The sequence below is a fragment of the Primulina eburnea genome, chromosome 11, assembly GCF_022965805.1.
Source record: "Primulina eburnea isolate SZY01 chromosome 11, ASM2296580v1, whole genome shotgun sequence".
Lineage (NCBI taxonomy): Eukaryota > Viridiplantae > Streptophyta > Magnoliopsida > Lamiales > Gesneriaceae > Primulina > Primulina eburnea.
Genome location: NC_133111.1, coordinates 41145595 through 41172837, shown reverse-complemented (window position 1 = coordinate 41172837; position 27243 = coordinate 41145595). Strand labels below are relative to the sequence as shown.

Below are 27243 nucleotides of genomic sequence, written 5' to 3'. Positions count from 1 at the left end.
ATATTTTTTGGTATATTCTCAAAATTTTGTGAAAAATCGTTGCTTCAGTTAAGCTGAGGCCTAAAAATAAAAATTAACATCACACCGAACACAACAAAGCCTGCGGTTCCATTCGGGGGCGACAAATATCAAACTTGACTACATCAAAAACATGAACCCCTACTGACACATTCATAGGCTTCTGGAGCTCCAAAATTTTCATTAGCATCTAAATCCTCATCCTCTAATCCTCAAATTAATGGTTTTGGTTCTAATTTCTAGAGACAAGTAAAAACATTTCAAGAGGATTGCATCTTCGTTAGTGAAGAGGTGGATGTTGTCTCTTCGACACTGGTAGAACCGGGGCTCTCGGATGTGTCCGAGCTGCTGTTTTCGCCTTTTCTATCTTTGTTCGACCAGAGTCTCGAGAAAATCTTTTTCGCTTTTTTATCAGCTACTTTTTCTGCATTCGCTTTGGCATCAGTTTCACCACCTCCCTTGCTTTTTAAGCTCAAAGATTCGAGTCCACTTTTTAAGGTCTTCAGCTCCTCGGATGTCTGGTTGCCATCCCAGTCGTCCGAGGTGTTGGTTGTTGTGGAACTTGAGCTGCCATAGGAAGTACCAGGGAGTAAAGCTCTAGCAGAGCCACCGCCAGAGCCAGATGCCTTGGCTTGTTCAAAGAAAAGTACCTGCATGACAACTCGTAAAGGTAGCCTCTCGTTTTGCACGGCATGAGCACGGGCATTGGCTGATAGCTTGCTGCAATCCATCAAGGAGCAAATTCTCTTTTTTTCGCTCTTGGTCAATCCCGAGCGTTCCTGTGAAAGAAGATGATAATTAGTTTTGGGGATCAAAGTTAAAATGGCGGCAGGCATTTATAAGATGGTTGAATGTAATAAAGAGTATAAAACAGTGACAAGGATAAATAACAACCCTCCAAGCTAGTATTGACTGGTGAAAATCAGTTTGCATAATCCAATTATAATTTCCCATCAAGTAGGACAAATAATCAAATCAGACGAAAAAATAAATAAACCAACCTTGAGGTACATGTCAATAGCACGATATATGCCATCATGGGATGATCTTTGAAAGCTAGACACCATTTCTGCTAGCTCGATGAATTTGGATAGAGGTAAAGACGAATCTTTCGCAGCTTCAGCCAGGTATCCATCAACCAACTTGGCCACCTTAATCTTGGAAGCATCCGAAGTAAATCCTACACACATCTCCCGGAATTTATGATCTTCGATTGAGTGATTCTGAGCACTATGTTCTTGCATCACAAACTGTTCAACCATCTCGTGTACTAAATCTATGCTGTACAACGTTGTTTCACCAGTTGTAGATTGCCACAGAATATCACCAACGGTTGCCTCATCGAGTTTCTGTCCAATTCTTTCAATGAGCTCCCTTCTTACCGTCTCTCCGCATTCCAAGATAATAGAAGCTTCTAATAACTTGAGCAAAAAGCTACAAGGGACACAACTTTTTTCCGCGGGAAGCAACGATATAATGGTTTCAATCAAGTATTTGTACTTTTCGAGATCACCTCCTTGTGTGGTGCCTTTGCTAAAACATGGAAGTTTTCTTAAAGCATATGATTTCAATGATTCTCCAATAATGTCTGCAGTAAATGTTCCATTTGCTATTATTGTAGTTATAACTCGCTTATACAAATCAATTTGAAGTTCGCAGAGGTCTTCTACCCACCAATCTTTCGGGACAGTTGGTTGTTTTTTCACACCATTCCACTGTGCGTCATTTCCATTCTCAGATATTTTCTTTTTACGGTTATAGGTGTACGACCAGTCGACTTTTGAAGGGTCGATAGAAGCTTTGACTGCAATAGCATCTAAGCAGTGGCTGATGATCTTCAGTTCCTCGGACCAAGGAAGAAAAGATTTGACCGTCTGAAGCACAATTATCGAGTCTTTCCAGCTACGGAAAATGGTTGAAGTAAGAAACACGTCGATCTTGTAAGTGATATTTCCTTTCTCGACGGTTTCATACATTTCAAGATACTCAGCAGCACATCGTGCTGCGACCACATTATGCGCATTGAGCGTCACTATCATGCCATAACAGAACTTTGCACAGATTTCAAATGCACCAGCTCCACCAGGAATATCATGGATGTTAATTTCATCGTCATATTCACCACTTCTACCATAAACGAGCCTCTGAAGGCGAGAACTTTTCGAGAGAAGGGGAAACTAGAAATACGCGCACTGGTGTTAGTAACAAAAACTAAATTTTTCAAGATGTGAAATTTAGTATTTTTAGGATACGTTGATGTTTGGTATAAACGGGACTTTACCTTGTGTAGATAGAATTTAGTATCCCCGACACTGATGACCAGGTCAGTTGCCAACTCTGTCGCTACATATCTGGAATACACAAATTTTAACTGTCATCTATGATAAACTTTATAAACCCATTGTTAAAAGTTGAATTTCGACAAAGAAACAGAACATGGTTATACGAGCTTTCTAGTGACAGTACTGTAGCAGTATCATATTACTCCATAGAAGAGTAAATTTGATGGCTCTTAACATATACTTCATCCAAAATATTTGGCCAAAGAAAAATAATAACAAAGGATTTGACAGCAGAAATAGTTAACCTGACATTATCTCCATCAGTCTTAAACTGGTCATGCTTGGATCCAAGCTTCATAAACTTCATTTTGGCAGGTAATTACTCTTTCAACAAAATCTCAACTCCTAACAACGGAAAAAGGCTTTGGGCACAAGACGTAAACAATGCCATGCCACCTTTCTACGGTCTAAGAGAAACAAAAATAGAGTTGAAGGAAATGGATAGTGAAAATGAAAAGACCGTAATGGATGTATAAAATAGACTGAGAAAGAATTTGATCTCTTAACCAGGACCGGAACAAAGAGAAGGGGCTAAATATACTTTTGAAAACACAGAAACACTCCCCTAATTTGATCTCTTAAACTATAGACTTTGGTTAAGATTCGCATAAAATCTAAGGTTCCCTTTCCAGAAATCACACAAGAATCCACATTCCTCAACAAAATTTTCTTCAACCAATGAAGTTGGAGAAACCTGTCAAATCCGACATAATCTTGGAATGAGTGAATGAGCACCATCAAAATCACAGACAAGAAGCATCAATTAGTTCGCAAGATACTGAAATCATATGCACATATATGAACAAGCCACGCTGGAATCAACATATTTGTTATCTGAAATGGGAGTGTAAGAAACAAAGCATCAACGCCTATACCCCATAAGATAAAAAGGTACAATAGCTAAGAATAAACAAAACTAGTGGCAAATAGTAAAAGACCGAATCAATAACCAATTCTTGCACACATATTCACCCTTTCTTTGGCCAAATCACAAATTCAGCATAACCCAAATGCAGAAAGAGTTAAAAATAAGGAAGGTTGCGTCTTTACTCAAAAAATAACATAAAAATCACAAGTTTACTATCACATATCATTTTCCAAACAAATATCAGAATCAATAAATTCGAACACACAACAAGTAGCATTTGCTATCACAAGAGAACAGAAGGGGAAAAAGAAGAAGAAAAAACCAGATTTTGTATGTTCTTTAAAACTCACCTAAGATCAGAAGAAGCTAAACTCCCATGAGAATCAAACCAATCTTTCAAATCAACGGAAGCCCTTCAAGATTCAAAGATCAATTACTCATTAGGGAGAACAAGTGCCCACTAATTTGAAGAACAAAAACAAGAAAACAAACCCCACAACCACTAAATCAGAAAGGGATCGGCCACAAAAAAACAGAAAAAACCAAAACACCAAAAAGATGAGTTGTCCCTAATCTTTGCCAGCCACCACCGCAACACTATGTTATCGCAAAAACCAAGCTCGGAAAGTGCCCACACTCTCATCTATCTCTTCAGAATCAGCACCACCGTCCCCACCACCACCATACCTCTTTCCACTCCAGACACTCCTCCTTCTCTATAACCGTATATCAGAACACTAATACTTCCCAAGCAAATGTAAATAATTTCATTGCCAAAAGGTGCTGCACACTACTAAATTATGAAAAAAATTAGCTGTACTTTGGTATAAAAAAATTCTTTTTTTCCGTATTTCAGATGCAACTGTAAAGTGGGAGCCTTCGTTTTCGCTTGTAGACAAAGGGGACCCCTCAAATCTAATCTTTTTCACAATCAAAAGAATTAAATGAAATAAAAACAAAGCTAAGCAGAGACCCAGCTGACAATATCGCTCCATTTTATCATGCTTTTCTTGAAAAGAAAATGTTTTTCTTACATTTTGTACTAATACTCTCTAATTAGAGTTCAACATTCATGATAAGAAGAGTAAAACTTAAGATTTCGAAGATTTCTTGAATATAAAAATAGAAATACAATTTTATTCTACTTTTATCAAAAATAAATTATGAAAACATATTTTAAAAATATATATAATAAAGATGCAATTACTCTTACAGATATTTCGCAGCAAAAATGGACAAATCGAACTTTGACAACTACTTTGATAATAATAGCATCCAACTCTATCTGTATTTTACTCTCAAATTTTTTTTACACCAAATTCATCAACCAGAGAATACTAGGTTACTATGTGAATGATAAGTACTAATTATTCAGTTAGTATGACGTCACTCCTCAATAAAATAATTTTCGATTATTTTATAAATTTAATTGGTAAATATTTAGATATTGCTTTTGTTTACTAAATAAATAATTCAAATATATACATAACAAATGTTTAATCTAATATTTTTTAAATAATAAGTATTTTGTGAGACGGTCTCGCGGATCATTATTCTGAGATAGATTAGTTATGTCCATATTTACAATAATTATAAGACCGAGCGCTTGCCACTTTACCAAAAATTATAGCTGGTGGTAATAGTGTAACTCAAAATTTTTAAACTGCGCAGCAGCTCAAGTACAACGGTTCGATCGCTCTACCAAGTAAAGACAATTATTGCACCCAACAATAATAAATAATAATTTTAACATTAAAAGTAATATTTTTCATAATTGATTCAAATAAAAAATCTACATCTCAAAACTAATTCCCAAGATCTTCTCATAATTTTATTTTTTGTTTGTTTTTTGAAACAGGTGATTGAAAACTTCCACTTCCACTTGTTTGTCAGCCACAATGTAAGTTCTGCAAAATTTATGTTGTGATGTGTTTGTATTTTACAATTTGAAATCATAGGTTTTCTTTTTTTTATGAATTGAATTTAGCATAATTTTAAATATAAATTAATTCCACGTGAATGATGAATCCAAGTTCTTACTTAAAAGATAGGTGACTTTCGAAATTTGTTCTTGATCGAGTACATCCAAGTAAATTAGTTTTCAATTATGGAATTAGAAACTTGTATTCAAAAACTTGTGTGATATTGTATTTTGTGAGACTCTTATATGGATCATCCATGAAAAAATATTACTTCTTATACTAAGAGTATTACTTTTTATTGTGAATATAGATATGGTTGACCTATCTCACAGATAAAGATTCGTGAGACAATCTCACAAAAGACCTACTTTATAAACTGGTAATAAGGGTCAATTGAGTTGGCAATAAATTTACCTGGAATTTTTATTTTTAAAATTTATAAACTCTTTTAAAATTTAAAGAATTTGAGTAACATTAATTTATAATGAATAAACTATTACCACAACTGAATTTACCGTGGCCGAATCATAAGAAGATCATCATCTCTTGTAATAAGTCGGTTGAAACTTCCGACACCTATATATATATATATATATATATATATATAAAATTTATTATATTATTGACCTTTCCAATCAAATAATAATTTTCTTATTTTAAAAAAGAAAAAATTGGTGAACATCTCCCATGCCACACCTATTGGACAAATAGTGACCACATTCGTTATCCCAAATCTGAGACCACATGCTTTGCTCCAATCCCCCTTCTCCCGATGTCATCAAAATTCCATAAAAATTATTTTTTTATTAATTTGTCTCCGACCATATTCTCCTCGTTTTTTACATCAATTCTGAATGTTAATAAATTTGTTTTTAAATTTGTATATCAATGTAAGTTTTGATGTATTTGTTTACCTATAAATTGCTTGTTTTATATGGCAGCCAATATTTCTGTGAAATAACTCTATAATTAAAAATGTATTTTATTTATATTTTGTATTTCGAATACTTGATCTTTGAAGTGTTGGAGGCATACTGAGTAAATTTATAGACCAATACAATAACCTGCAAATCATGTTGTTCAAGTAAATCACACCGGACAAGTCCTCAGTGTCAAACTCGCTGCAAAAGTTGTTGGTAAAAGGAATCAAACTTCATCTACTTCATTAACTCAGATACTCCTTAGAAGTTTATATTCATTTGATTGTTTTTGTTTTAATGAGTTTATATTGCATGAATTTCAAACACTTGTTTTTTGATTAGGTATATTTAATGATAATTGAGATGATTTTGGAATATATCCAAAAACACATGCCATTCATCTTTCAAATAATTCATCAAATCAAACCATTCACTTAAATTAAATACTTCCATACAAATTGCAACACTAACGAATTTGACAAGGTTCGTCCTTTATGAATAGCAGAATTATGACGTGGAAATGAGGCATAACTGGAAAAATATAGTTAATTTTTCACTGTTTGTATCAGAAGGATTCCAATTTATAAAAGATGCTCAAAAATTTTATAATAATTAAACTTTTCGACACATCTTGTGAAAAGATTCTGCCACGAGAATCTGTCGGGATTCCAATTTCATGGGGTTGGAATTCGGAACTCATTTTGATTTTCAAACGAATTTATTTTAAATCAATTTTATACTAAAATCTAATTGGGATTTTTGTGGGGACGTCACACTAAATTTTGGAGCAAGAATACAAAATTATATGATTTGGAAATTAATTTATTATATTATTTGTGATAGATTGTATTAGAATTTATTAGTAAGTTTTTTGTAAAACTATATCATGGATTTTAGACGAGTCAATCATATTTATATTTATGATAATAATTAATACTTTTGATATCAAAAATAATAAATTTTCATAATTGGCATATATAGAATATTTATCTCACAAGATTGATTCGTATGGTGGATCTCATGTGAGACCGTCTCACGGATCCTAACCTGTGAGACGGATCAACCGTACCCATATTCACAATAAAAAGTAATACTCTTAGCATAAAAAATAATAATTTTTCATGGATGACCCAAATAAGAGATCCATCTCATAAATACGATCCGTGAGACCGTCTCATACAAAGTTTTTGCCATTAACGAAAATAGATGCCGATGAATGTCAATAGGGTTTGGATAATTATTATTATTATTATTCATAAATAATAATAATAATATTATCTTCGAGAGAATTAGATTTGGGAATTATTTTGTAAGGCAGAAAAACTTTAAATTAATTATTTTTAGAATCCATATTCTCCAAAGTGGAAATAGCAAGGCAAAAAACAAAGACGGAAAAGAGTTTGCATCCTCGAAAACAATAACGCCTGAAAATGGAAGATATTCAAGAATCACCAAATTTTGTAATAATATAATCTAAAAAAATTAAACAAACTCCAAATTTATGAATAAAATCACACCCACGATGAGATTTAAAATTTTCGACAAATGTCTTTCGACGTGGCGAAACAGTAGCCGTGGGATTCTCAAGGCAAGACATGGGTTACTTATAAAACAGGAAGCATTCGTTTGATCCGAGTGATTTTACGAAGAAATATTTCAGGTGTAACATAAAATAATCCGTATAAAATGTCTCCTCAGTCGAAATACCAAGAAAATAAAAAATCTTAAAGGACAAACGTGAAACGTCATATAAATATATTCTATAATTTTCTAAATTTAAATTTAATTAATAATTAATATGATTATGTAATTTATGTTGCTTGCCTTTGGTTGGGCCTTTACATGTTGGGCTGGAGTACCCTTTGAATATGGACTAAGTACTAAATGGGCTACAATGATTTCGAATTCAAAATTAATAGACCCAAGCCCAATCTCATCTTTCAGAATTAGGTTCCCTCTGTTGGCTCACGGCTCACCTTTTTTTGTTTGCATTCAAAAGTTATCAGATGAGAATTTGAGGGGTTTGAAGTCTGTAGTTTAATTTTTTTTTCCCTTTTTGGATTGAATTTGGTGAATGCTGAAATTTGAAGTTGGGATTCGAGACAATATTTTTTGACTGAATATTATTCACCAGTATGGATCCTAAGCACTCGGGAGATATGTTCAAGTCTGTCTCGAGTTTTAATCAATCTTTGATTTCTGCGTATGCATAATTGGAGTCATGTTTTTTTGCGAAATCCAATGCGAGTTTTGTCTAATGATTGTATGCAGGCACTTGGAGAAGCAGAATGAGCTTCTAATGGACGCATACAGGTCCATGTCCCATGAGTTGCATAGACTCCAGGTTTTTGTTTTGGTCTGTTTGATATCGAATTCCCTTTAATTTTATCTAGATTTGAACATAAATCAGGTCTCTTGAGGTTTTTGTGTTTATCCTGATTGTTAAGTAGCATGATTTGGAAGCTTACAACTGTTTGAATGTCATCTATTGCCAGAGGCTTCAATTCTTTGCTGCTTCATCTAACAGTATGAAATGGGATGATTGCATTTTGACTTAGAGGTGGAGTTTCTGAATTTTTGTGGAAATTGTAGGTCGAGGAAGAAATGCTCATGCGCAAGTATTACGAGTACATGGCTGCTCAAGGGTTAATTGAGAAGGTGCGTCTCATCCTCATTTCTAGATGTTGCGTCTTTATATTGAAGCTACGGTGTGGATTTTTTCTGCTGATCTTGACCTCGAAAGACCGTGATTTTTACTGGTTCATTGATGGCAGAACTCTTGCATTCTTCTTTTATGCGTTTAGTGATTTGTGATTTAAATGCCTACTTTTAATTGGAGCCTACTTTGTTGTGTCGTTTCAATTTCAAGACCGTGATTTTTACTGGTTCATTGATGGCAGAACTCTTGCATTCTTCTTTTATGCGTTTAGTGATTTGTGATTTAAATGCCTACTTTTAATTGGAGCCTACTTTGTTGTGTCGTTTCAATTTCATTTGGTGCATTGTTTTGTGGTACAAATTGCCAAAATGATTTGTTAGACCAAGTGATACTTTGTTCCATCCCCCTAGCCGATCAAAGACAATTGTCCTGTTTCATTGGCGTTACTTTGAGAAGTTAGGTGGAGTTTGATTGTTTCATTCTTGTTATTTTTACAGCAGAACGATAATGCTAATGTAACAAGCAACAAAAAGACTGGTCAGGGAGTAATTGATAATGGGACCAATGAAGAATAGTCGTGAAATATAGTTCGGTACAGTAAGTATCATACTGGATAGTTCTCTCATATGCTGCTTCTTTATCTACTATTTTATTTAATCCATTCAATGTAAATCTTGGTCTTGTTCTTTTACTTCTGAAATTTTTGTTCACAACTGCTCTCCTTGGATGCAATCCCCAAAGGAATTAGAGGACTAAACAATTTCATGGGCTCGCGGACCAGCACAAAGAGAAATCCCTTGTGTAGAATGGAATAAATGAAGAGAGTCGATTTGGTAAACAACCCTCCTTTGAATTTTGGTAGCGCAAAACTTATGTCCTCGGCAAGACTCTTTTCATATTATAAGGAGGCCCTTTAAAGTCATGGTAGGTTGGCAAACATCTAGTCTATTGAATTATGTGGTCCAAGTATTCTATATTTGAAATTTCTCGATGATAGTTTGATTTAGATGCGTGTTTTGTTCCATATAACGTCATAACTTGATTGATACTGAGAAATCCAGTTTTAGTAAATTTATAGTTGCAGAATCATGATTTATCAATGCTCAATCAAGCTCGAGTTGGGAATATTCTTCGTGTCGACCTTTAGTAGGGCGGCTTGAAAATTTTATCTTAACTTCATTCCACCTCTTGCTTTAGTCAAAAACCTAAAAACTGTGGGGTGCAAAATACCCAAACAAGATACCAGATTGCTTATTATTCCCAATGATAGTTTGGCCATCCAGATTCCCAATGCAACACAATCATGGTGATATCTCAAATAATAGCAACAGATAGAAGAGCTTTTCTTGTTTAGCATGGAATCCCAAATGCTTCTACTTTAGATTACAACTCAATCAAAGACTGAAGAATGAAGGGAATAGTTTGCCTTGAGTCAGAAGTCTTGGTTCCTCATTACATAAAAAGCTAAATCAAACCTAAACAGAAATGACAATAACCTCTTCAATTAATAAAACTAAGTATGAACGAATCTGCAGTGACCATAACCTGCGATAATAAACTTAATGTTGTTAAAAAGAGAATCTGGAATTAGAGCTACTGGGTGGGTGGAAAAGTGAAAAAGAAAACTCTTCAGGCTTAAGTTTCCAAAATATGAAATTTTATTTCGAAACACGATCTTATTGAATCACATTCCATAAAATTTATGGATTTAGAAGCAAAAAATATTCTTACTGGGATCAGTATTAATGAGCATAGCGGTGCCTCCAAAGCTACAAGTGCCACCATGCCTCTTAGTCTTCTGCCAATAACTATTGAAAGCATAAGAAGCATGAGCCACAAGAGTACCAGGGAAAAAGCATGCCCCCTGTGGCTTAATGGCTTCACAATCAGCACCACCTTCCCCACAGGCATAGTCTAGGGCATCTTGCAGCGTGCCAGCTGGCACATTGGGCTTAGCCACGCACCACAGTCCATGATGAACCCCTGCCACTGGTGCACCCACAGAACCAGATGGGTTGCATGGAGGCAAATGGGGTGACCAAAATGGAGGGCTAGTTGGGTTAGCCATTGGTGCCAAACGGGGTAAATACGGATGGGGTGTTGGGTTAGCTAGTGGAGGCTGTGAAGGACCAAATGGAAGAGAATTTGGTGGAGGTGAAAATGTTCCAACTAATGGAGGAAGAGGACTTCTTAAAGGGGATATAGGAGTTGGCCTCGGTGGAAATGGAACCATCATGCTGTATAAATCCACGAATGCTAGCTTTCTGGTGAATGGTCTCTCTTTTCTTGGGCTACTGAGAATTATTTGAGTGTTTTTGAAGTGAAGAACCCCTAGACTTTGAATGGATTTTGAGTGGGATTTTAGTAAATTCAGGGTTTCATCTGACAAATCAACCAAATATGGAGGGGGATTCACAGCATAAGGTGAACCTATTTCTTGCAAGAGTTCAAGTAGAGGTTTGATGTAATCTTGGGCCAAATCAACTCTGTATTTTTCAAAGTTTGAGTCCAAACAACTGGATGAGAAAGAAGCTAACACTTTAATCTCATTTTGCAATCCCCACCTAGTGAGTGAATAGTGAATGTTCTTGATTGATGGTAAAACAAAAATCAACTTGTCTTCTTGATCTTTGTTGCATAAAATGGTGTCACCAATTACAATAGCGCTCACATTAATGGCTGGGTAGTAAGCAAGAACATTAGCCCTCACCCAAGATTCGGCCATTAAAATACTTTTTGACACATTCTTGAGATACATATTATCCATTTGAACAGCCATGGGAATCCCATTTGCAGATGGAACCTCAAGATTTTGTGTAGTTGGATCGTGGAGAGCCAAGAACTCCACTGATTCATGACTAGTTGCTGCACGTTAGAAAACAGGAAATATTTATATGAAAATGCAAAAACAATGTATAAAGATGAAATATTTTGGTTTAGATTTTTACCCGTTAGATACAAGTTGAGGAAGAACAGAGAAATCAACCAAACCATATTCATTCTTCCGCACAATAATGGAATGAAGATAGAGGGAAAAAAAGAAAGAAAAAGGTTGAAATCCTCTCTCTGTATCACTGAGTCTCATATTCTGTCATTTTTTTACAGAGCTAGAATAGACCTACTGTGCTGATTTTTTTTTTTGAGTTCCACTCTGTTGTTATTCAGAAAGCATGCAAAAGGGAAGGTGGGGAATGTCAATGAAGTGCAAAGCAAGGCATTTAAGAAGTGATTAAACCATAAACATCATCGTTTTTTTTTTACTGGACTTGAATTACGTTCCCCGTCATATCGAATTTCAACCTTTTTCAAAAAAAATCCTTAGAAGTATTTTCTGTCCATTGACTTGATGTTCTTTACACATAAATAACAAATGTAAGAAAATGTTCTCACAAAAATAAAATCATCTGACTAATTTTCATACTTGTTATGTCTTATAATGAGTCCATATGATAAAAGAAAATTGTAATTATATCTAAAACATGTGAAGATATAGAAATATTTGTAAAAAAAAATTTTCTCGTTCTTTATTTTTGAATTTTGTTGCTATATTATCATAATGACGTATTAGCATAGCAAATTTTTTTAAAAAAATATTAGGAAAGCAAGAGCAAATTTGAAGGAAAAATTGAAAAAATATAATTAATTTTAAATCTCTAGTCTAGCTAGTCAATGAAATTAAAAAAATTGAAGGTAATCGCACCCACCTGTCCTCCTTAACTACGTCGATGCGTATTAGTCTTGTATGTTTTTTTTAATGATTTTAGTTTTTTATTTTGTAATTATATGAAACTTATTTATGTAATATTAAACACATGAACGTTATTTTAACTAATTAAAAAGTAATTGAAATTATACCATATTAAAACTAAAATTCGATAATAAAAAATTTAAGAGAAGTTGGTAAAAAATTCTCAATCAAAACATTTCTTTGGGTTCACTCTCTACCTATAAAATTGTGGTACTACGTTATACAAAATGTGGTACACTTCATGTGGAAATTTGGTACATTTCATGTGAAAATGTGGTACTAAAAAAATACTCAGAGATTGAACACAAAAAAAATCGACGATCGAGACCGAAGATCTATTTCTCGAAAAATTAAATAGCAAAAACACAATCATAATTCATATAGATATTAGGTACTATATGGCAGCTTTTGAGAATTTTTCTGGACAGAATCTTGAAAAAATAAATAAAAGTAAGAATTGTCAGAGCATGGAGGACGCTGTACATTTTGTGGGACCAATGAGTGATACAGAAGAAAAGAAGCCCAATGTCTGTAGAGTCCAGCTGTTTTATCTCGTACGAACCTAAGCCAATTCACGAGATTTTCTGTCGAGTTGTTAGAATATCAACATCCCTTCAGAAATCTCCTTTCCGAGGCACCAAAATATATGACTATGTTTCACATAGACACACACTCTTCCTCATGTTGTGTGTGGATTAGTAGATGTGATTTAGGTGAAAGGATTTCATTTAGAAACTGATATTTTTTATTTTTAAGAATGTAAACGACTTGCTCGTGAGTTATTCAAAACTCGATTCGATAAAAAAAATTCGTTGAAATTATTCTTTAATTTTATTGAATTGAGCTCGACCATAAGTATTCGGCTCACGAGCTCCAGCTCGATCTTGGCTCATTTCTTGTTTACAACTATGTTTGTTTATCTGGCTTGCAGTCTCAAACTCAAGTTCGGCTCGTTTATATAGTTCGAACTTGGTTCGTCTACATATTTATGAATATATGTTCGTTTATATGGTTTGTGGCTCGTGAAACCATGCTGTAGTATAATTTATTAATCATTTAAAGTAAATTACTTGAAATGTGAAACCATATCGTAGTATAATTTATGAATCATTTAAAGTAAATTACTTGAAATTGATAAATTTGCTACAACAAAAATATTTTAAATAGAGTATTATGAATTTATATTAATAAAAAAAAAGCTAAAATGTAAATTCTAACCTCACATGATCAATTTTTAGATGCTAAATTAATATGTTATTTCAACATTGATAAATAATTTAAGTTAATGAATAGAACGAAAATAAGAATAAATTGTATGAAATATTTTATTGAAATGAAAAATTTAATTTAAAACATCTAAAAATAATTATAACTATATATGTTAATGATAAAGAAATTTATTAATGTATTAAAACTTAGCTATTATGATTATATTTTTATTTTTATTTATGAATGAAATGATAATTTTATTTAAAATATTTAAAAAATCAGAATCATATACGATGAATGATTATTTTGATAATTAATATTAACAAAAATTTGATAATGGATCTATGGTGCTGTTATTTTTGTTAGATGTATTTTCTGGATGTTCAGTGATGCACTGAGTTTTTATATTTGTAAATTAGGTTTTTTGTTTCTCTTATATCTCAGTTAATAATTAATTTATAGAGATACATTATATTGTATATGTTTGAACTGGATTCTATTTTTAATGAGCTTGAATCAACATCTAACTCGAACTCAATGATAGAAGAGCTAAAGAACGAGCCCACTTAATGAGCTGAGCTGAAACAAACTCGTTAAATTATACTTGATGAAATAAGTTATTTTAGAATCAATAAACCAATGGAAAAATATTTTTAACCAACTGGGACTATGAATGGTTTGTTCTTCTAGGACCACAATATTATTATGCCATCAAATTATAATATTATAAATTACTCAACTTCATGAAAATGAGCTAAAGCTTTATGATCTTGGATAATGTCTTCCTGATTCTAGCTGGGAAAAAATGGATTCTTTAATACAAACTAGTACGATATATGGAGAAAGATGATATTTTTAAACTACAAACGATGAACGAAGCTTTGAACTATGTTGATTCCAACACAAAGAATGGAGCACCACTTAAACTCTTGGATCTCACTATCTTTTTCACCAAAATTCTCCATCTCATGTCCTCTTTCTTGTTCTGCTTCCTTCTCCTCTGCCTAAAGTTCCTGTAAATAACACAACTTCAACAGTTTAGCCTCTCATCGGCGAGGTAAATTTATCGTGTAAATAGAGTTAGTTCTTTGACAAGACATCACCTGCACAAGGGAACTCCGCAAGCATCCGAATCAGCACAAAGCCTGGAATGCAATTCCAAGATTTGCCACATTCTCTTGCAATGGACGCATCCACCGGAACCTCTCATTTTACATCCGGCAAAGTGGCGAACGAGCGATTCCAACCCTTTACAAGCCATGTATTTACAAGGCTCGCAATCGTCTCTCAAGTTTTTGTTAAATGGACCGATTGTTCGACAACCATCTCTACATATGTGAACCAAAGCCTCCATTGCGTCGTATAGTTGCTCGTAAATTTTCCTGTCGTTCGCCTTCCTCGCCCACTCCTTTTGCCTCTGGACAATCAGAATCAATATCCCATGTAAAAGAAATGAAGCTATAATATTTTTTTGGTCCAAGTATGAATGCTTTTTAGTTGGGTAATCAATCAACAACTAAAGGTACTTACAGAGTCCTCGTCAATGACAGAGGTGAGTATTTCCTTCTCCAGTACAGGATGGCTCTCTTTCATGGCATTCCACCCTTCGGTAGCCGAAACGGATTTGAAATTGTTCAAAACGAAACGATGGCAGATTAAGATGAGGCGAGGGGCGTCGCAAAGTAACGAAAGCTGGAAGATATCCATTGCATTTTCGATGGATAATAATCTTTGCTCTAGCCAAGATTCGCACACTTGCTTAAACTGAGGAACCACGTATGCGTGGGATAAAACCAGCAATGGCATTGCGAATTCCTTCATTTCTTCTTCTTCGTAGCTGCAAATGCAGAATGTATCATATCTTATGTCGAATTACAGAAGAAGCAGATCCTGCATTTGGTATTGAATGATGGTAATTACCAGGAAGAATATAGGAATCGAATGAAAATTCGAGCTGCCTCGGGTCGAACTCCTCGGATCGATATTGATAGCAGGCGTTTGCCTCTTGTTCGGCCTTTCTGTTGCTTTAACATGCTTCTGAAGACCGGAGAAGCATTACCCTGGATAGATTGATTTATATATATTGAATACAATCAATCAAGATTTTAATATTTGGCAAATACTTCATGTTTCAACAGATTATATATTTGTTGTGTTCCAAGAAAAACATGGCAAAAAAACTTACAAGAATACTTGCGTGTGCATAGATGACGCCACCATCATCTGTTAAAATCGAAACATCTGCTCGGTAAGCTTCGTCAAAGAGACGATCCATTGAATCGTTGATCGAATGAGATTGACAACAATGGCCTCTATTATTTGATCCTGATGCGGAGAAGCCTCTTTGATAAAACCTCGAACTCAAATTAACAGGCAACGGAGGCGGAACAGGCAACATCGTTTTCTCCAAATTGGACGGGGATTCTTCATTTCCAGGTCCCATTTGAGTCACCAAGTCTCAGGGTTTGGTTCTGTATCATAAATAAACCATTTCAGCCACGTTTTTCAAGAAATCTACGCCAAAATTCCCACAAAAGTTGTTAAAGTTGAGGTTAAGGAAATCCCAGATTACCTTTCGGAGTTCTGTAACAATTTCTTATGAAAAATTTGTGATTTCAAAGCAAGAACACTGCTTATTTCAATTAACCAATCTTTTCAAGAATCCCTAAACGTCAAATTTCCAGAAATATGAAAAGCATAGGGATGATTGGCTATATTTTTACAAGAAAGAAAGGGAGGAATTCAATTAAAAAAGATGGAGAATTCGAGAGATCGAATAGAGCCAACATTTTATATTAAAGGGTGGATGCATGTTTCTGCGTGGAAATAATTTAAAAAACGAGGAAGTTGATGATTAAATAATAAGGAAATGATGTGGAACTGTGTCAGCCCCGAGTCTGTAACACCGTTGATTTTTTGTATGGAAAACGTGCGGTGTGCCGACAGCTGTTCCCAGTCAACGCGTCCACAAATTAATATTATATTTTTGAACCTTATCCGACTTATGTGTTGGCTTCGACGAGTTCCGTATGATTCCTTGTATCCTTCGGAGGAGAGATTGCGATTACATGCTGGATCCAGCTATTGAGTTGTCAAATATTACTATGATAATAATTGTTTCATTTAAATACTTTAAAATATATAATATTTCAAATTTATCATTCTCAGTAGTTTTTAATCAAAATTATAAGAATAATGAGTCTCTTGTAAGACGGTCTCACGAATTTTTATTTATGAGACGGGTCAACTCTATCGTCTCACATAAGTTTTTGTCAAATTATAATGTAGTCTTTCACTGTTTTTTATAATTACATTTTGATTATCATTTAAATATAAATCAAATAAATTATGAAAAATATTGTACAAACACGCAACGATGCACTAATATATAATTTCTTAAAAATATTACTTCAGCAATAATTTAAATTAATCATATAAAATTTCATCTTTAGAATTCTCGATTTTATTACAATCTGCAAAATTTTAAACACCAAAATATTATCTGCACAAAAGTAATTTATACGCACACAACCTATATATATGGTTGCTAATATTTATTAATTAGTCATTGATGTGAAACGAAATCTAATCTAGCCTTACGAATGCCGAAGGGTCGTATGAAAAATTCCAATTCAATTTTAGAATAACATAAATAAAAAAAAATGAATTATAATGATAATAACAATTGTCTAAATTTTAATTGAACAAGGAATTTCTCAAGGCCACATGTTATCAATTTCTTCTTTATTTTCTTGGAATGTTTCTAAGTTTCTTGTCAAATTAAAATTATTTTTATCACTCATTCAGAATTGATGAAAACGGAATGTTTGCTATGTTTATCGGAGTGGATCAATCTGAAATCAATCCGATTCAATCCAGAATCAGTTTTGGATTAAGTTGTATCTCGAATAAAATATTGAATTGGATTGAGCTGCTTGAAATATAATTTGAAACTAGTTTCATTTGTGCCAATCAAGTGTCAAGGTAAAAACTTGTGTGAGACGGTCTTACGAGTCGTATTTTGTGAGACAGATATCTTATTTAGGCCATTCATTAAAAATTATTACTTTTTATACTAAGAGTATTACTTTTTATTGTGAATATCGGTAGGATTAACCCGTCTCACAGATAAAAGATTCACGAGACCATCTCACAAAAGATCTACTTTCAAGTCAAAACCCCGACTACGTAGTCGATTAACTTTGTCGGCATAAATTCCTTTCAATTATGTAGATATTGATTAGTCTCCGTTTGTACAAAAAGTACATATTTTAATTCGATTTTAAGTGCAAAATAAATTTTTAAATAGTCCTTATTGAGATTTAATAGTACTGAATATTGCTTAATGGGTGACTCGAAAATAGCAAGACCTAATCTTCATGATGTTCATGTTGATAAGCACTAGGTTCGACCAATTTACCCCCAAATCGCCTTCTACTAATCTAATTTTAGTTTAGATTTAGCATAATTATCAACACATTAGCACTGATCTTCAGTAAGACATTTGTACGTCCTAGCAGAAGTTAGGAAATCAAGAATCATAAAAATAGTTTATATACTTCGATATGTTACCGAATTGGTTTCGAATTGTGGGATGATGAAACCAAACCAAACCAATCTTATAAGACACGAGATTGAATTTACCAGGTTGTGAGTGTAACTAAATCCAATTTCGGAGGTCAGAACCAGATTGGAATAGAGTTGAAACCAAATTTTTTCCAATCATTATGTACTTGACAATTTTATTTATGAACTAATTTTTTCAAAGGTAAATGTTTCATTGGAATGGATTAAATCAGACAATATTTAAATGGTTTTGGACATGTTTTCAAGCAACTCAATTCAATTCAACACTGGTATGGAGTTTAGTGATTTTAATAAGTGGGTCCAAATTGAATCAGATTATTCATACATGATTTGGACCGATTATGGTCCATTATTTATCCCTACTTCGACGACATTACCTCAATAAATTAACGTAGCAAAATAAGTACTGGTAATATATCATTGTATTAATTCGTGTTATTTACGGTTTGATACAAAATTTTGTAATTATTTAGAATTAGAATATAAGTGAGTCTCGTGTGAGATCCGTCTCTGTGAGACAGGTCAACCTTACCCATATTAACAATAAAAAATAATACTTTTAGCATAAAAAATAATACCTTTTCATTGATAACCCAAATAAAAGATCCGTCTCACAAATACGACCCGTGAGACCGTCTCACACAAGTTTTTGCCTTAGAAGTATAATGGAAAATCCATCTTATTGTTTGATAATAATATTTTATAAAATTTGCGGTGGTTTAACTTATGTAGTAAACATAACTTAGGGAAAAGTATATTGTAGAAAAAAGTTAAAAGAGAAAAAATGACAATTTATAGCACGCCAAAATCTTAAATTTAGAACGAGATTTTGAATTCTAAATTAAATTATATTAAACATCTCGTCAGCTCAAAAAAAAATTCCATATGATTTGATACGTCAATTTTTAGAGCTATTTGGCTTTGAAATTTGAAAGAGAATGGTTTTATATATTTTATAACATTGAAATTTAATAATATATTCTAACGATAATATTAATATATATTTTTTCGATTAGGAAAAATACATTCCTGTGTTGGGCCTCGTGAGACTTGTGGCCTCGGACTTAAAACAAGGTGTACCATTGGGTCTAATGGGACAATATCGGGCTTACCCCTTAATAAATTTATTTTGACAAATATATATATATATATATATATATATATATATATATATATATATATATATATATATATATATATATATATATATATAATTTTAATATATTGTCCACTTACCGTTTAGACCCACCATACCCGTTGAGATGACATACACTTATGAATATGATGAAGCATATCAAATTTTTTATATGTAATAGCTATGTGTCAGCTCAACAGCAAATACAATGAATGAACAAGATATCAAAATTGTTATATATATATATATATATATATATATATATATATATATATATATATATATATATATATATATATATATATATTAATGTATCTCAAATATGAGCTTTACAATTAGGGAGCATATTTTGTGAATATGTATGATTTTTTTTTTCAAAAATAATATTAAAGAACATAGAGGTTCAGGAATAGGGAGACATTTCATTTCAAAACAAATAATAATTAATTAAAGAAAACAAGATAGGTCAAATCAAATCTCAACCAACTCCCACAAGAAAAGGCTGAGCCAAAGAAAAATGAACTTTATTAATTTCATTCCACTCATCAATTTTCACTTCTAAAAAAATATAATAATTTCACATCATAATTAAATGCCCCCTTACTCTTAAGTGCACGACCACCACGTTGGTCACACTGAATAACCCTTCTTTTTAAGTGTAGGCAATGTGAAATAATAAAATTATGTGTTTTTCTTATATAAATTAGTAGCATAATATAAATTACATTAAATTCTTTTAAAATTTATTAATAACTCAACACAAGAATTACGATTAACTTAAAATTATGAGAAAAACTATGGTAAACTTAAGCGAGAAAATAAAAATTGGTTATAGAATATGACATCACGGATGTTAATCTCGAGCTTAAGCAATATTTATCCATATTTTATGCGGCTGAATCGACTAGGAACGAATTTATATCATACAGTGTTTATAAATGAGTTTCAACATCGAATTACGATTCATTTGTATTAAAATATAATCAAGATCTTTATCTATTTTTGATAACATGAGTATACAGATAAAGGAATAACAAACAATGAAATAATGAATTATATTAAAATAAACATTGTTTATTACAATCGAGTCAATAAAATCTCTGACCAACAATTGGCTTGCATGACATATGCTCTAACCGCTTAAAAAAAAACACACACACACACATATATATATATGAATTTGTTACCATGCACACCAGGTGTGGTGTGCAGGGTATCATGAGCACCGCTTACGTGGCGGTGCATGATTGGTCAGCTTTTTTTAAAAAAAACAAAACAAAAAATTTTGTGTGGTTCTGGGCGGGCTACGTAAGCAGGCGCCCACAGTGTGCAGGAAAAGAGTGTGCAGGATATCATTGTATATATATATATATATATACAGTTTTGATATCCTGCACACCTACCGTGCACATCTTTGTGAGCACCAATGATGTGTCACTCACCCATTGGATGTGATGAAATATAGAAAAATTATGCATCCAATGGGTGAGTGACACCTCATTGGTGCTCACAAAGGTGTGCACGGTAGGTGTGCAGGATATCAAAATTGTATATATATATGCATACATGCACAGAAAAAGAAATAAAATAAATAAAGTACTCAAATTTAATAATCAGTCAAAATGGGGAATAGGGATCTTGTTTAGGTAATTCCCAGTCAAAGTTCAGAAATCAGAATCTTTGCACACAGTCCCATGCAGCATATATAATAACATGTCTAAAATCGGTCTGGACAGGAATAACACCATCTTAAAATAATCTTCTATAAGTTTCCAAAAAAAAAAAAAAACTTCTATAATTTATTTTTTCAAAAATATATTTACGATTATTTTTTTAATATATATATGGCCCAATGGTTAATAATAGAATATATATAGATAGCATAAAAAGTGAATTGAAATAAATTGTGGGTGCACCATATACATTTTTATGAATGATTAAATATATGATATTTATTATGAAAATGAATGAATAAATAAGAGAAGGGGAGCGTATTGGTATGAATTATGATATTTCACAGCTCATGCAGGGTGGTCCAGCTTCTGGCTCACGTGAACCCGCTCCTACCCATCACCAATCATATCAGTTCTCACCACTGATAAAATTCCCCAAGTATTTCGATGTCTTCATCATCTCATTCACGAACCAACCAACCAGTATAATATTTTTAAAAATAAATGTTCATATATGGTTTATAATATTTGGATATATAGTGATCGACGACACCGATGAGAAACTAGAAAATTAAATTTTTTGAAACCAGTATAGCACGGTTTTGAAATAATCGGATTGATATACTTCGTCAATGATCATTCTTGTTTTTTATCTGATAAATGCAAGTGAACTGCATATGTGATATATATGTATGTGTATGATTTATTTTAACAACACATATCATTCTCCTATTAAAATTTTCGAACAAAAAAAGAAATAAATTGAAAAACCCTAATTGGCTTTATTTAACAATTCAACATTTGTAGTTGAACTAAGCAATCCAAGTATCTTATTCCTTGTATATAATCAATGTCACTTGTTTTTTTTTTATAATAATGTAAATTATTTAATTATATAAATAATGGCTCAATATATATGTATATATAAATGACATGTATACTTCATACTTTCTTCCATTCAATTAATAATAAATTTTATTTTGTCATTTTACTTGTATAATATTATTGCAATCTCATATAACACCATTCCCACCCATTGGGTATCATAAATTATCCAGTTTTTGGATCTTGTGTCATGATCTGACCTACATATATATATAACACACACACAAAAATATATATATATATATATATATATATATATATATATATATATATATATATATATATATATATATATATATATATAGACACACACACACTATTATACAAAGAATCAATCCATAATAATATTAAGAGTTCATAAGTTGAATGATATTACTTACGGTATTTAGGTAAAATTATTTTAAATAATTTAAAGATGTCGGTGTGTTTTGTCTTATAATATTTTTTATTGTTATAATTATCAAAAAATACATCATACTATGAAAAACGATGCAAATAAATTTTGTCAGAAATATTTTTAAAGAAAATAGTTCAAATATTTACTGAAACTAGTATATAGTATCGAAATTTTAATGGATATTTTTTTGAAAATTAATAAAAAAAGTAAATAATTTAAATTTTAATTTAATTTGTTCACGTAAATGTCTACAAGAATATTAGTAATGAATAATTTTATTCTCTTATATGTCATCATAGTATATTATTTAATGCATTAAAGATTCTTTCAAATAGTTATTATGATATTAAAAAATTTACATACATAAAAAAGAAGAAGAAAGAATATCAATATTAAAAATAAGAATAGTTGTCAACATTTATTTAAAACTTAAAATTCTTATCTCAGATATGAGAGATGCCAACGTATCATCCCGGGGAAGAGAGGAAAAAAAGTCCAAAGAAATCAAGGTTTTCAATCTTTATTAAATCACAAGAGGATATAATTGAGATATTGTAAAATTGGTGGATATATTTAAGACATATTAAATTAAGATCTTATGAGATAAGTGGAGTGACCCAAATTTTTGTTATAACAATTTATATGTTGTCAAACAACTTATTTTGAAAGTTATAATTTGTTAAAAAAATTATCATATTGTTTTAGAATTTATAAGCTCTTCAAAATAATTTATAAGCTATCTAAAACATAAAGATCATTTCCTAAATAACTATCCATATCTCCCTAAAAAAGGTTTATTTACAAATGACAATATTGCCCTCTTCCCACAAACAAATTACACACACGCTCTCGCGGATCGTATTTTGTGAGACATATATCTTATTTGGTCATCTATGAAAAATATTACTTTTTATGCTAAGAATATTACTTTTTAGGCAAAAACTTGTGTGAGACGGTCTCACGGATCGTATTTTGTGAGACAGATCTTTATTTTAGTCATTCATGAAAAATATTATTTTTTATTCTAAGAGTATTATTTTTTATTGCAAATATCTGTAGGGTTGATCAATTTCACAGATAAAGACTCGTGAGACCGTCTGACAAGAGACCTACTCTGATTTTTATTGTGAATATCGGTAAGGTTGAGCCGTCTCACAGATAAAGATTCGTGAGACCGTCTAACAAAAGACCTACTATATATATACACACACACGGCAACAAATTATAATTTTTTTAATAATTAAATCATTTTTTTTAAAAAAAAATATGAAAACAACAATTCACAAAATTATACAAAATAATTATATATAAATTCATACGCAATTTTTCTTGATGAACTAAAGTGGCGCAATATTATTTTTCAAAACAAAATGAGTGATAATTCATTTATGTTTGACATTAATACATTTAGTTTTGGAAATAACTACATATGAATCACAATCTTCTTCTTGCTCGATTTGTCAATGCAGCAAAATTTTGACATTTGAAATCAATGTAATTATTTTATATTATTTCGATTTTTTTGTTTTTGTTTTCTTCAATCAAAAAATAATTATAACCACATTCATTTTCCAATCAGCATTTATGTGCTCTCAATCACACTTATGGAAAAGATTTGCTAATTGGATACAAAATTACGTAATTCGTGAAATCATATTAACAAAATTAATAATAAGAAAAAAATATGAGTATACAAAAATCATTGATCATAATACAATAAAAACTCTATAATATGCTCCATGCGCTAAATTTGGCGGCACCAGAGCACCACTCCTCAACCTTACAACCTTAATTCTTGCTTTTGGGAATCAAGATTTCCTCAATCTCTCCACCATTCAACCCCTGTTCAACCCCAACATTTTATTTTCGATACTATTATTTATAGTAAATTTACTATTTTATATACTGGGAGTGCTGGGTATTTTTGCTCAGGCCGGAAAAATTTCGAGATGGAAGATTTCGAAACTCCATTGTCTAATCTTTTGTGCTATGAAAATGAATCCTGTTTGCAAGAACGGTGTATTCAGAAAGATGAGAACTTTGAGCTTTATCCTGTTTCAGAATCCGATTGCGATTATATTGAAAATCTAATACAGAGGGAGACCAGTTTTATAGCAAGTGGGACCGAATGTTCAGTGAAGGGAAAAAGAAGCTGGTTCAAATGCGCCCGTTTGGATGCCATTAAATGGATTCTTGATGTATTTTTTTTCCCTTTTGTGTTACTTCGTATTGTTATGCTTAACTTTTTGTTTGATTATTTATGGTTTTAGTGGATTTTTGTGGGTATACAGGCAAAAGCCCTGTTTGGATTTCACTTAAGTACTGTCTATCTGTCAATGATTTATTTTGATCGATTCTTTTCAAGAAGGTGGATCGATGTAAGTGCGGATTCAAATAATGTTTTGATTTTCGATGAATCCCTTTTGCTGAAATCTCTGATATAGACGTTTCTGGATATGGGATTTTTAGATTTTATCATTCTGCTTGTTATGTGACTTGGGGATGTTTTTGATGTTCATAGGATGAAAAATCGTGGGCTATTCGGTTATTATCAGTTGCAAGTTTATCCCTTGCTGCGAAAATGGAGGAATGTGAAGTACCGGGTTTATCCGAATATCATGTAGATGAATACAATTTCGAAGGAAATGTGATCCAAAAAATGGAGTTATTGGTTCTCAATACATTGGAATGGAGAATGAATTATGCCACTCCTTTTGTTTATCTAAATTATTTCACAGCCAAGTTCTGTGAGGAATTTAGGCATAAAGAACTGGTAACTCAAGCTACTGATTTGATCTTTGCAGTAATGGAAGGTAAACTAGATACATGTATATGGTTTGTACTTCGACGAGTCTACAAGAAACTTGTTTCTGAATTTTTGAGTACTTTGATACAGAGATTGACGTATCTGAGCACCGACCTTCCGTTGTCGCGGCAGCGGCAGTTTTAGCTGCTTATGATAATCAGTTAACGAGAAAATTATTTGAGATGAAGATTAATGCAATCCCATCATGGGGGTACCTAGAAAAAGTGAGTTCGCTTACTTTACAATGGTTTGCATTTTTTGTTAATTACTGATAAAATAAAGAATCACCTGTTCTCTTTCCATGATTATATTGGGTTTCTTTTTTTGGCAGGAGGATACATTTTCATGTTATAGTCTACTACAACAGATTGTAATGTTCAAATCCAAGACCCCCATATCTAACATTTCCCGAAATTCGTTATCCACTAATTCAAGCTCCATTAATGTTCTCGATGATGATACAACAATCGGTATTGGCACAAAACGAAGACTAACGTATACCGATGGTGATCCACATTGCCCTAAGGTTCCTAAATCTTAAGGAGTTAGTGTGATAATAAGGGGTTACAAAGATTGCTTGGTTTTCTTGATATTGATTGTGATCTTTAATGAGAGGCTAAAGTTCCAACATATGGTATGGTTTGAAGTTTGATAGGGGGCTCCATTGTCAAGAATTCAAGAAAAATCTCGAGTGCTGACAACCAAGCGAATAGTGAAAGGAGGAATTTGGATAAATAAAGAAAAGCATACCTTTAGCTTGGAAGTGATGAGTAAGAAGCTAAGTAAAGTAGGCAATAAAAAGCCAGTTGTTGAGGGAGTAAGAGCCAAAGAAATGTCCAAAGGCTCCATTAAAGCCGTGGAAGGCCGTTTTTAGTAGTAGTGTTTGGTTTTAATGAATGCTACTAGGGCATTACTTTTTCGAAAACCTTATTGTTTATTCATAATTCCCTTCTCTCTTTATAACTTTGATTTGTTGCACATGATTCAAAAGACTTTGGTGTATGCCCTACATATTGAAGGGGGAGACTTAAGATTCTTTCTATGTATTTGGGGAGGCTCAAAAGGCGTGGATGGGGAATGAGGAATGATACATTGTTATTGTTTGATGTGATATATGTATCTGTGCTGCATTTGGGCCATTCAGAAAAAGCATTGAAAGTCGAATACTGCTGGCTTTTGAACGAGCTTTTGAATGTTTGGCTCAGTTTCTTTTTTACTTGTTGATATCTTTCGTGTTTGGGACAATGGTTCATGAAGTTCCATTGCATGCATAAATCTTGGGGATGTAAGCGGAGGACCTCTAAAGATTGCCCTTCAATTTTAGAGTGTGTCAGGGCTATAGTTCAAGATTTAGTTGTAATAATAAAGAGCATTTGATAAGCTTAATGGTCCATGCTTGTACTGTGCCATTTTTTACCTTTTGTTGTATCCGAGCCCCTAGGTCTAGCACCATCTATTATGTTGAAACTTCAAGTTATTACCAGGTTGCTATTAAAATTATTTTAGCCATGTAGTAGTATAAATCTCACATTGGTCATTGTATTATGTGAATAGCTAGACATGACAATTCTTGCAACCCAACAATACTATTTGTGAAAGAGCCAACTACTCTTCGAATATCGAGTTTAGATGACATTATAAGTGAAACTATTATTAATTTTGCAAGATTCTACAACAAAATATGCTCCACACTTGGAATACACATTGACTAAATCGCGGTGGATTATTTCTATCTGGTCCATGTAAGCTTGAATAATGGTGCAAGTACTCTGCTGGGGGGCTACCTCTTGATCACATGCTGGGATCCAGTGCATAGTTTGTCCAGTCTGTAAACTTACTTTCTATATTTGCAGCTTACATTAAATAACCCATAGTCTCGTTCTGCAGCCTGCTGTGTTGGTCTTCGTGTTGTGGTCCATGGGTTATTACATAATAACAACGATGCCCAGCCAAGATTACTTGTCAAGAATGTGAATATACCTAACTGGCCTGCGATTTTTTTTGTTGTCATCGCAGGAAAAATTTCTCTCTGGGATTGGGGAAACGAGTGAAAGAAATGCCATTAGGTTTAGGG

At 32.6% G+C, this 27243-nt stretch overlaps 5 protein-coding genes across 14 annotated transcripts; 2 read left to right on the top strand and 3 right to left on the bottom strand.

Moving 5' to 3' along the window:
• Positions 1-57: 57 nt before the first annotated feature.
• LOC140806132 (phototropic-responsive NPH3 family protein NPY4) lies at positions 58-4160 on the bottom strand. Of its 4 annotated transcripts, none has more exons than XM_073162623.1 (6): positions 3579-4160; positions 2606-3054; positions 2300-2369; positions 1020-2195; positions 669-797; positions 58-585 (listed from the first exon to the last, which is right to left on the bottom strand). In XM_073162623.1, exons 2-6 carry the CDS (start codon positions 2665-2667, stop codon positions 466-468), a joined length of 1557 nt encoding a protein of 518 aa, XP_073018724.1. In that variant the 5' UTR covers positions 2668-3054; positions 3579-4160; the 3' UTR covers positions 58-465. The 4 variants fall into 4 exon arrangements, with proteins under 4 accessions (XP_073018724.1, XP_073018722.1, XP_073018723.1 ...); XM_073162621.1 differs by having other exon boundaries at positions 58-797; positions 3579-3641; positions 3721-4157; XM_073162622.1 differs by having other exon boundaries at positions 58-797; positions 2606-2767; positions 3579-3641; positions 3721-4157.
• Positions 4161-8030: 3870 nt separating this feature from the next.
• Positions 8031-9735, top strand: LOC140806131 (uncharacterized). Of its 5 annotated transcripts, none has more exons than XM_073162619.1 (5): positions 8031-8237; positions 8342-8414; positions 8663-8728; positions 9230-9326; positions 9471-9735. In XM_073162619.1, exons 1-4 carry the CDS (start codon positions 8206-8208, stop codon positions 9302-9304), a joined length of 246 nt encoding a protein of 81 aa, XP_073018720.1. In that variant the 5' UTR covers positions 8031-8205; the 3' UTR covers positions 9305-9326; positions 9471-9735. The 5 variants fall into 5 exon arrangements, with proteins under 5 accessions (XP_073018720.1, XP_073018717.1, XP_073018718.1 ...); XM_073162616.1 differs by having other exon boundaries at positions 9227-9326; XM_073162617.1 differs by having other exon boundaries at positions 9227-9326; positions 9436-9735.
• A 295-nt stretch (positions 9736-10030) lies between these two features.
• Positions 10031-11925, bottom strand: LOC140806130 (glucan endo-1,3-beta-glucosidase 12-like). Its single transcript, XM_073162614.1, has 3 exons — positions 11678-11925; positions 10461-11594; positions 10031-10274 (listed from the first exon to the last, which is right to left on the bottom strand). The coding sequence occupies exons 1-3, from the start codon at positions 11727-11729 to the stop codon at positions 10243-10245; spliced, it is 1218 nt and encodes a 405-aa protein (XP_073018715.1). The 5' UTR covers positions 11730-11925; the 3' UTR covers positions 10031-10242.
• A 2501-nt stretch (positions 11926-14426) lies between these two features.
• On the bottom strand, positions 14427-16514 carry LOC140806129 (BTB/POZ and TAZ domain-containing protein 4-like). Its single transcript, XM_073162612.1, has 6 exons — positions 16259-16514; positions 15872-16157; positions 15607-15746; positions 15217-15523; positions 14790-15103; positions 14427-14699 (listed from the first exon to the last, which is right to left on the bottom strand). The coding sequence occupies exons 2-6, from the start codon at positions 16127-16129 to the stop codon at positions 14573-14575; spliced, it is 1146 nt and encodes a 381-aa protein (XP_073018713.1). The 5' UTR covers positions 16130-16157; positions 16259-16514; the 3' UTR covers positions 14427-14572.
• A 7582-nt stretch (positions 16515-24096) lies between these two features.
• Positions 24097-26636, top strand: LOC140806127 (cyclin-D5-1-like). 3 transcript variants are annotated; one of them, XM_073162610.1, is made up of 6 exons: positions 24097-24561; positions 24634-24741; positions 24885-25176; positions 25260-25393; positions 25501-25713; positions 25817-26636. In XM_073162610.1, the coding sequence occupies exons 1-5, from the start codon at positions 24313-24315 to the stop codon at positions 25708-25710; spliced, it is 993 nt and encodes a 330-aa protein (XP_073018711.1). In that variant the 5' UTR covers positions 24097-24312; the 3' UTR covers positions 25711-25713; positions 25817-26636. The 3 variants fall into 3 exon arrangements, with proteins under 3 accessions (XP_073018711.1, XP_073018710.1, XP_073018712.1); XM_073162609.1 differs by having other exon boundaries at positions 25501-26634; XM_073162611.1 differs by having other exon boundaries at positions 24655-24741; positions 25501-26633.
• The last annotated feature ends 607 nt before the right edge of the window (positions 26637-27243 follow it).